We start from the raw sequence: 11,120 nt of genomic DNA, 5'->3' as shown, positions 1-11,120 counted from the left end.
TGTCCCACCCACAAACATTTGTACGTAGGACATGTCCTACCCACTCCCGGCGCCACTGTTTGTAAACGACTTTCCGGGAAAATCCTTGGAGGAATGTTGGGAAAGGAATTTCTGGACGAATTTCCAGAGGAATGCGGGTAAGATTTTCTAGGTCTAGATTTCGCAATTTATTTTCCATAAGAAGTTCTTCAAGAATTCCTGGACAATTTGCCGGAAGAATTACTGCACACTTAACTCATTTCACCGTATTCGGTAAATTTTACCGAAATCTCAACAGCAGAACTGTTCGATAATTTATTTTACAGATTTTTTGTAATTTTTTCCACTGCTCAACTGTCAAAATCACCGAAAATCAGTTAAATTATTTACCGAACAGTTCTGCTGTTGAGATTTCGGTAAAATTTTACCGAATTCGGCGATTTATTTTAAGTGTGTGGGAGGTGGTGGTTCAATGAAATTCCATGTGGGTTTGCAAAGTAATCTATGAAGTGTTCTTGGAAAAGTTTTTTAGAAGAACTCCAGAGAGAATTGCAGGAGAAATTCTTAGAGTAATTAATTAGGAAGTTAGAGAACTTTTCAGGGATTTCCTTAGCAAACAGACATTCGTATAGGCACTTCCGGAGGAATTCCTGATTTTTTGCGAAGGAACTACCGGAAGAAATCCTAGAGGCACTTCCGGAGAAATTCGTGGAAGATCTCCTGGAGGTGCTTCTGGAGGAATTCTTGAAGGAAGTTCCGAATTCCTGCAAGAGGAAAAATTTCTGGAGGAACTCCCGGAGATATTGCTGGAGGAATTACTGAAGGTGCTTCCGGACGAAGTCCTGGAGGATCTTTTTCCCGGAATTTTTGGAGGAATTCCCAGAGGAATTCCAAGAGGAACTTCCAGAGGAATTCCAAGAGGAACTTCCAGAGGAAATCCAGGAGGAACTTCCAGAGGAATTCGTGACGGAATTGCTACAAGAATTCGTGGAGGAACTTCTGGAGGAATTAGTGGAGGAACTTCTGTACCCTAGCTAGTACACAAGTTTCACTTAGGTTACTGCAACTCATATGTGACCAGATATGGTCTCAAACAAGTTGCTGCAACCATTTCTGTCTGACTTGTGCTGCTCGGGGAGGAATTCCTGGAGGAACTTCCGGTGGAAATCTTGGAGGAACTTTCGGAGGTACTCCTAGGGAAACTTTTGGAGGTGCTTCCGGAGGAACTTCTGGAGGAGCTTCCGGAGGAACTCCTGGAGGAATTTCTTGAGGAAATTCCAAAGGAATTCCTTGAGAAACTTTCGGAGCAACTCCTGAGACAACTTTCAGAGCACTTCCTGGTGGAATTTACGAAGGAATTTGTGGGTGAATTTCGAAAAATTTCTATTGCTTGAAATAAGCTCAAGCCGACCCACGCCGCCGCCGATTCCAAACAGCGTGATGTCGTTGTAAACCCGAACCCGACCCGAACCCGATTTAGAAATTCGTTTCAAACCCGAACCTGACTCGAACCCGGGATGAGAAATCTTATCAAGCCCGAACCCGACCCGTACCCGACAATTTTTGCAGCCTTAAACCCGAGCTGGACCCGAATTATTTTTTTGGCGGAAAACTCCAACTAGATATTTTATATTTCTCTTTACACCCAAAAGGGTATAGGCCCAAACAACAAACAAGCCTTGAATTAATCAGAAACGAATAAAAAAAATTCAATACTTTTTTTCTCAAACCTCGTACCCAGACCCGACATTTTATCATCTCACAAACCCGTACCCGACCCGAACCCGACATTGTTCTAATTTTCCAAGCCCGAACCCGACCCGAACCCGAACCAATCGAATAGAGTTCGCCGCCGTAGGGGAAGTGGGGGTAACACGCCCATAGGGGTTAAAACGCGCCACCCCTGAATAAGGTTAAATATCCCCATTGTGATTACAGTCCCTTCCCGATTTTGGCAACACGACCGGATTTTAATGTTGCCAAATGGGGATGTTGTCAAAAACGGGAAAAAAATTTCATACAAAATTTCATTTTTTTTTTGTTTGCATGATTGAAGCTAAATACTTAGAATATGTACTACAAAGTATGTGGAGTGTGTTTAAATGATGCAAGTGCATCATAATTTTCATTTTTGCGATATTATTCATAACTCGAAGATTGTAGCTCAAACAAAATTGAAACAAACTCAAGAATGGTAATCAAACGATAATGTAACTAATTAGCCAATTTCAAAATACAAATAATAATAAATAATATTTGAAATTAACAATAGCGTCGGCCATGTCTTTACAAAAAATTGTAGTGATAAAAAAAAAACGTTTATATAGTAGTCCATTGAAGTGCTGACTTCAATCTGACATCTTATTTAAATTTTAGTCCACCGAAAATGCTTGTTTTTATCATAATTCACTATATAAATCGAATAGCCATTCGACGGATACAAGACGACTAAATGTGCTACAAATTTCGGATTCTCATATAATGGATTTTGATAGAGCCAAACTTTCTTGTGGTCGGTGTGATTGAGAGTAAAGTTCTGTTCACAATTTTTGCTGACATTATGGAAAAAAAGAACGCAAGGCATAAGACGTTCCATTGTTTTAGAAAATGGTAACGGAAATCTGCACATTGGTCAAGCGTACTGCAAGTATGGGTTAACTACACTCGACTAACTAAAACCAAATCCCTTTGCACTAGTCGGTCTCCTAGCACTCAACCCAGGAATATTTCAGGCGGCAATGATTGATTCATGAGCACTATGTGCACCTCGCACTACGAGTGATAGTGTTGCCAAGTGGAAGCTGGAGGACCATTTGCGGCATGCCACCTCTGACACTCGATAGCAGTCAACCTACTGGTGCTCGCTGCAGGCCATCGCACTCCAGTTTTCCATGCATTACTTTCATTATTATAACTTTGAAAAGATGGAAGAGCCCTACATCAGACTAAAGAGGGAAGCAAAGTAGAGCGGACTAGTGATTAAGACGTTGAAGACGAAGTAGGCTCAGAAGAAGACAACGGCTACTCGACAAAATCAAGGTGGTTGAAGAATTCGTGTACTTGGGCTCACTGGACCTCCGATAACGATATCAGCAGACAAATTCGGAGACGCAACGTGGCAGGAAAGCGTACGTGCTAGATCTTGGCTATGCTTGTGGAGGACCAATGCGCACTTGGAGTAAAAATGGTTCTCTACAACGATCCGACAGGCACAAGAAGGCGAGGTGTGCAGCGATCAAGGTGGATCGATCAGGTGGAAGACGATTTACGGACCCTCCGTAGACTGCGTGACTGGTAACGTACAGCAGTGTACGGGGACGACTGTTATGTACCGTAGAGGCCATTCCGACCTTAGGCTGAATAAATAATAATAAAACCACGTGTGACGCATCACTCGTCTTTCGAAGCAGCTAGAATTAGGCGATCGTTGCTGTGATAAACAATTAGCAACACCGTCTAACAAGCCAAGCCGTGGTGAGGTATCTATGTAAGCAACGATAAGATAGTCGAGAGAAAGTATCAACGCCTCCCATTCAGTGTACTAGAGTTACAAACTCATAGAGGTCTTCATTTTTAGAATGCTTAAATGGCTTCTGCTATCAGCACACCGGAACGACGCTCATTGTTTCGTTACCGTGATTCACTTCACTCAATCGGCTTCCATTGGTGAGCGTTGAAGATCATTCATCAGATCAATCATCGAACGTTCAATTGCAAAGATCTTAGGAAGCTCATAACTTGCCCCGCGGCAGAGCATCAAGTAGGTTTATCATTAACCCGATTTTTTCAAGTAGGTTTAGATTAACCCGATTTTTTCTCATGATCCGATGTAAGTCAATGCCTGCTCGAGAGCCTTACGATTGCATGTTACCAAACTCTTACCATTACTGTTGAACTGTTGGCAAACATGCTGGAAGCAAAAGGCTCGTTATGCAATTGACACATCAGGAAACTGGAAAAGCCAACAGTGTTCTGATATTAATCGCTAGACAAATTTGTGTAAATTTTTAACAATAAGATTCTTTGAAATAAAATTGTTGCTTATTTTCTATATTGGAATTCAGCAGAAAGACGGCTAAAATGATAAAATTACAGTTTCTCGGCGTGAAATGAGCAAACGACTTGATGGCTAAACAGCGCATTTAGAAAACCGAATGTGCCAATCACTGGAATTAAACCTACTGGGATTGCTTGTTCCTGGATCACTCATGCAGTATCGGTTGTATTGTGATGTAAACAGCGGGCTTCGCTTAATAGGTGTTGTACTATGTACAACGGTGTGAGTCAGCTTATCGACGACAAAATCAGTGAGATGCCAAAAAATACGACATTCTACGGTGGGCTGGTTATATTAGGGTAGTGTGAATAGGGACATGGAAAACGTGAATAAAAAGAACAGAAAAGTTTCAATAGACATTGTTTGCAATGAGTGGGAATACGAATGGTGGATCATTAATTCAGTGAAAGTGCCCAGTATTCGTACAGAGCCCATAATACGCATATGAACCTTAATGACATTCACTTTTGGTTTTGTTTATCCTATTACATATTAATAAAAAGGTTTTAGCTCTAAAAAGTAATAAAAAAAATATTTTCGCGATTGTTGCCAAAATCGGGAAGAAAATGTTGCCAAAAACGGGTGTTGCCAAAATCGGGGGTAGACAAAAACGGGTGTTGCCAAAATCGGGATGGGACTGTATTTTAAATAGTCTATACGATGAATCAATGAAAAATATTGCCATTGGATACATATATTTCATGATTTTTCTCTAGTTATACATGAAAAACTCGAAAAAACGATTTTTGCGTGTTTTGATGCAATTCTAGCTCGGTGGAATTTAGTCTTTCTGTCGCTGTTATACATTGATAAATTAATAATTGAGCCATGAGCCATGCTGCTTACTCGTGTTCTTTATGTTCCACACGAAATCGTCGTCAAAAATGGTTTTAAAAACGATTTTATGGGCCTTCAAACTTCTGAGGTCGGTGTGGGGCATTACGCCCATGCTCATTTCGTATGACCGAAACAGCTGAAACATTCGGTTAATTGCCTTAATGTAGGCAATTAAAATGAAAATCAGTACGATAAGCACATGCGCGTTTTAACCCATCCACTGGCGCATCTCACCCCGCATGGTTTCAAAATCATTTTTTTTCGGGTGCTTTTTAAAAATCAAATTTCTGTGCAATAAAATGGTTATGGTTTTCATTGATAAAAATGGCATTTTCCTTAACATGGGCGTCCTACCCCCAGTTCCCCTACCAAACTGACAATCTACAAAACGCTCATTAGACCGGTAGTCCTCTACGGACACGAGACCTGGACGATGCGTTGGGCCGAAGGCGAATGCGAAGGCGAGGTGCGCGGCGGGCCAGGTGGATCGATCAGGTGGAAGATGACTGGCGGACCCTCCGTGGACTGCGTGGTTAGCGACGTGCAGCCATGGACCGAGCCGAATGGAGAAGACTCATATATCGCACAGGCTAGGGGAACTGGGGGTAGGACGCCCATGTTAAGGAAAATGCCATTTTTATAAATGAAAACCACCATTTCAGCCAGTTTTCATCAGCGCATACTGAAGAACAGCATATCTGTGACTGACTACCGATAACAGATATCTAATTGTCCATTTTATTGCACAGAAATTTGATTTTTAAAAAGCACCCGAAAAAAAATGATTTTGAAACCATGCGGGGTGAGATGCGCCAGTGGATGGGTTAAAACGCGCATGTGCTTATCGTACTGATTTTCATTTTAATTGCCTACATTAAGGCAATTAACCGAATGTTTCAGCTGTTTCGGTCATACGAAATGAGCATGGGCGTAATGCCCCACACCGACCTCAGAAGTTTGAAGGCCCAGAAAATCGTTTTAAAACCATTTTTGACGACGATTTCGTGTGGAACATAAAGAACACGAGTAAGCAGCATGGCTCATGGCTCAATTATTAATTTATCAATGTATAACAGCGACAGAAAGACTAAATTCCACCGAGCTAGAATTGCATCAAAACACGCAAAAATCGTTTTTTCGAGTTTTTCATGTATAACTAGAGAAAAATCATGAAATATATGTATCCAATGGCAATATTTTTCATTGCTTTATCGTATAGACTATTGAAAATAATCAAAATGGGGATATTTAACCTTATTCAGGGGTGGCGCGTTTTAACCCCTATGGGCGTGCTACCCCCACTTCCCCTACTTCGGCCTTGGCCTGAAAAAAAAAACTGTTTGGCCGAATGGTAGAAAATGGTAAAAAATTAGATGTACAGCAAGAACAGTCGGAAAAAATATTTAAGCTCTTTTAGTGGAATGTCGAGTCAAGTACACAGTATAAAAATGTTACAGCATATATGATGTAACAAAAAGGCTCCGTTCGATTCGACTCAATTTTCACATCACTTTTTAAAATTACAGGTCATCATCACTTTGGAGCTTGCATTAAATATTGCGTACAAGAAAAAGTTGGATGTAGAATTAGAGGCTATTGAGCGCAAGAATACGGGTTCAAATATTTCCATGGCGTGTAATTTTCATAATTTTTAATTGTGTACGAGACACTGAAGACGGTCTCACAGTTGAGGTCGAAATACGTATGTGAAAAAATAACAAAACGTAGTGGAATTAAATGGAAAGTACTAAACTCGTACACACAAAACGCGACGCGAGACTGGACAAAAGTGTAATCGTTCCCATTTGTAACCAGTTGGACCACGTCCTGTAGATGGGCAACATCGAGCCCGAAACCGGTCGACAAAAAGGTAAATTTAAAAAAATCCTTTTTCGTTTGTAAGAACTATAAGTGTTGTGTCCAGTCTCGCGTCGCGTTTTGTGTGTGTGATACAGTTCTTACGTTAGCACAAATCTCAAAAAATGAGTACTAAACTCGTCTGAGACAGTTGAAGAAAAGTCGATCGATTAGGTGGAGGAATATGAAAATTCCACGATGACTATGTGGTTGGCGATAATGGCAGATGGATTAGTCGCAGCCAATTGAGATATAGTGCCCCCTGGCCAAAAGTGATTTTTAGAAATTTATACCTAACTCAAGTATAGAATCAGTTGGTCGCTTTAAATATTTGTACGACCCTCATACTATGCGGACGTGGAAGTATTTTTACATATATTTCCATTATAACGAAATTCAAAAAATTAAAGATTTGATGTAACTTTCCATGTTTGGTTGCTCAACATTATAGAGCGACACTGCTATACTGTCCGCATAACTTGCACTGGAGCTCTCAGTTGGGCAACACAATATCTTTTCCTAGTGATTTATTTGATATACACACTTAGAAGCCAAATTTTATTTCGGTAAAATTATTTGACGAACATGGTCTGTAAAATTTCTTGTACCCGGAATGTCGTCAAAAAATATTGTTTCGCCGAAATATTTTAAATTGCATTGCCGAATTTCGGCCATATAAATGTACTACTGAAATTCGGCAATATTTGTTGCGATCAGGGATGGGAAAAAATCAAATTTATCAACGTTCAACAACGGTAATTATCAGCGATGAAAATTATCGTTTGATAATTGCACTCATTGAACTCACCATCGATACAATCCCCAAGCAAAATTTTATGTGAGTTCTCAGCAACTCTGTTTTCAAGTTTTGGTTCACTTTTATTTGAATGCTACCCATTTTGGGTTGGCTTGCCGGTGAGTTCTTCTTGTTTCATCACTCACGTATACGCTCGCGGGGGTACTGTCGTACTGTCAAAGCAAAGGCACAGTAAAAAATGTGACCCGAAATTATAACAAATTGTTTCTTTATTATTTGCTAATTATGGCATATTAAAAAAAATGAATCATGTTCCTGAAGTTATGATGAAACCAATTTTTTTTCAATCAAATATTTTCTACATGGAAGTTTGAAGCTTTTAGCATAATTGTCATTTATTGCGAAAAAATAATTTTTTGCTGTTTATTTTCACAGTGCTCACCATTTCAGTTTGTTTTGGTTTTGTTGTTCCATAGAGAAAAATAACATTCTTCAGAATTTCTTCTGTTAATTATTCTGGTATTAACTATATAGAGTTTTTAATTTATTTTTGAACAAAAATGTGAATTCTTTACGTGAAGCACGAAGTACATTCGACTATAATAGTTTTGTACAGGGTCTATACAACGGAGAAGTTCGACAGGTAAGAAACTGTTCTTATATTAGGTATAAGGTAAAATGTTCTCATGTATTTTATTATTGTTTCAGCTAGACGATAAAAATGATTTGTGTATGGCTAATCTTCTAAGATATCGGAGCAAGGGAAAAATGGGTGTTAGATTTGCACTGGCGAGTGTTTTAATTTTTCTCGGTTTTACACTTCTTCAACTATGTATACCAGCAGGAATGGAAAGTGTGAATTCTATGCCCAAAGCAAACAACATCGGCAAAAGTACCTCATTGGATTTTATACTGCATGTGTATGCTGTTCCCAGGTTTTTGGCTCTTGGAACTATGTGGGTGACTGGATTATACAAAAATAAAACAATGTTCAGGTATGTTTGGAACGTATTCAATTGTGAATAAGTGTTTGAAAGAATGATGGACATAAGCCCCATCCAGTGGGCAGGTTGAAATCGCTCGAGGTTTACCCCATCCTGCTCGTTCTTTTTTGTCAACAAATGAAAACGAGCGGGATGGGAATAACTTCCAGCGAAATCTGTTCATTAGACGGGGCTAATAGTGTGTTATTAGATGGTTTTCAAAAAATGATGCGTAGTACCAGACGAATCCGTTTTAATAATAATTAGTTACACCTAGCTAATAATCATTTTTATATCTAACCGTCGTGCCCTTGCTCCAAGAAAAATGAGAGTATACCATTAATGGAATTCATAACAGAATACACCCGGTTCTTTTTTTACACGGGTGGATTTTAGTTGATTACGACCTTTAGCGTTGATGAAACTATGAGTTAACACCATGGAAAAATTCACAAAAAATCAAATAAAATTCAGGTGGTATTTAAAAAGCTGTGAAAAATCAGGTTAACCGGGAAATTGAAGAATACCAACCGTGTAAAAAAATAATGGGTGTACCTACAGCAATACGGCACAGCGCAATATGATAATTTACCTTTTATGTATGTGACGAAATACCTGGAGCTAGCTGTTCAGAATAAAATGGATCAACATAAATATGTATTCTTTTCAAGCCTTAACCCAGAGCTTCTAAAGATATACTCTTCTGTTCGAACTTTGTTAATAGCTAAAACACTGCCTGCAATCGCATATTTGTCCCATATGAATGGGAAACTCAGCAAAGATGGGACAAATATGCGGTTACAAGCAGAATAGTAAATAATAAAATAATATTATGTATAGGATGTAGGCATAAGTAGAGTTTTTTTTATTCAACTATTTTCAAAATAATTACAGATTCGGTAATGCGATCGACGTGTAACTTACTCGGTGTAAGGCTAGACATAAGCAAAGGTTGCCTTCACTGTACTTCATTGTCAGTTCTGTTTTACCGCTTGAAAATGACCAAATCAAATATTAGGGTAATCAAACAAATTCATTTGAATTAATGGTAATCGGAATAAAAATTAAAATCATGAATGTAAAAGCTACATATGGTGAAGCTTAGCACATATCAGCACATAGTTTTTCGGCAATCACAGGTAGTAAATCGTGGTTCAACTTCAAAATCATCAAGTCTTGAATTCGATGATCACTCAAGTTTTGACGTTGGTCGGTCAACACCAGTTTCAATCCGCTGAATGCGCGCTCGACAGTGACCTGCGTGGATGGAGCCGATAAAATTGCAACTGCCAGTCTGTGTACGTCGTGGTGACTCGTGCGCATAGTATTCCAGTATTGCACGATGTCAAATCGATCTTCTGTTGGTAAGCTATGCATGCGTACTTTGGGTCTTAACTCCAACTCCTTTATCTGCTGCAAAATCTTGTCGTCTGCAGGTAGCGCTTGTCCACTAGACCCCGGAGTATCGCGTTCAAAGTATTTGTTCAAATACTGTTCAACAAAATCGTTAGATTCATCATGATTCGATTGATATGATGTTTCTTTGACTCCTATGCCATCCAACTCATTCAGCCGTTCCCATAGTTCAAGCAAGTAGTTCTATACATATATTAAAGTATGATCAATTAAGTTGCGTAAATCATCAAATATTTAAGTAATATATATACAATTTTAAATGTACATAGAGAAACATTTTGTATTAATGAAGCTATGCACATTACGGATTACTAACGCAATGACATAATATGGTCGGGGTTCTGCCAAACCGCACCAAGCGTCTTTTTGACTTCTTCTTCTTCTTCGATGGCTCTACATTCCAACTGGAACTTGGCCTGCTTTCCAACTTAATATTCTATTAGCATTTCCTCAGTTATTAATTGAAAGCTTTTCTATGCCCTCCATTGGATGAACTATGTATCTTGTGTGGCAAGTACAATGGATACACTATGCCCAGGGTGTCGAGAAAGTTTCCAACCCGAAAACACCCATTTTTGCAATGGCGCTTGGTGCGATTTGACAGAACCCCGGCCATATGTTAAAACTAAATTTGACCAACTTCACATGTATTCTTACCTGGGCAAGTTCTTTATCGGCAGAAGACATTCGATTTGACCCGATATAATTAAAGCGTGGGTCAATATATAGACACGCTTTAAATTGAGCCGTCTCGGTTAGTTTTTGCAATCGCTTTCCCATTGCAATTAGAAGTTTTTTTGCTAAGTGGTTCGCAGCAAAGGAGCTAAGCTTCGCCTGGCAAATCAACCATTCTGCATAGAACTCAGACAGTGGTACATGCTCTCTTTGCAAACTGGTCGATAAAAAGAAAACGGGTTCCAGCGCTTCGCAAAACAGTTCAATGAAAGTCCAGTACTTGGAGAAATCTAGCAAATATTTAACAATCAATTAAACCTATTATTACACAGTTAATGAGTACTTACTCATTTCGTTGAATTCGTTCTGCAACATAAGGAAAAATGATTTTTGCTCACGAAGAGATTTCAGCATCAAGTATACTGAGTTCCAGCGCGTTGCTCCTGGGAGCGGTGGAAGATGCGCTTTATGAGCAATGAATACTGTTCTATATTTCCCGAGACGGGTCTTTTTACACAGCTGTTTAATTTTCTCAATTTGCTTATTGTGCTTTTTAAGC

At 39.2% G+C, this 11,120-nt stretch overlaps 1 protein-coding gene across 1 annotated transcript; it reads right to left on the bottom strand.

The window, feature by feature from the left end:
• Window positions 1-9,571: 9,571 nt before the first annotated feature.
• Window positions 9,572-10,918, bottom strand: LOC134205669 (uncharacterized). The gene is made up of 2 exons (XM_062681165.1): window positions 10,544-10,918; window positions 9,572-10,069 (listed from the first exon to the last, which is right to left on the bottom strand). The coding sequence occupies exons 1-2, from the start codon at window positions 10,664-10,666 to the stop codon at window positions 9,572-9,574; spliced, it is 621 nt and encodes a 206-aa protein (XP_062537149.1). The 5' UTR covers window positions 10,667-10,918.
• Between the last annotated feature and the right edge of the window lie 202 nt (window positions 10,919-11,120).

Source organism: Armigeres subalbatus, chromosome 1, assembly GCF_024139115.2.
Source record: "Armigeres subalbatus isolate Guangzhou_Male chromosome 1, GZ_Asu_2, whole genome shotgun sequence".
Lineage (NCBI taxonomy): Eukaryota > Metazoa > Arthropoda > Insecta > Diptera > Culicidae > Armigeres > Armigeres subalbatus.
This window is presented reverse-complemented; position numbering and strand designations above follow the sequence as displayed.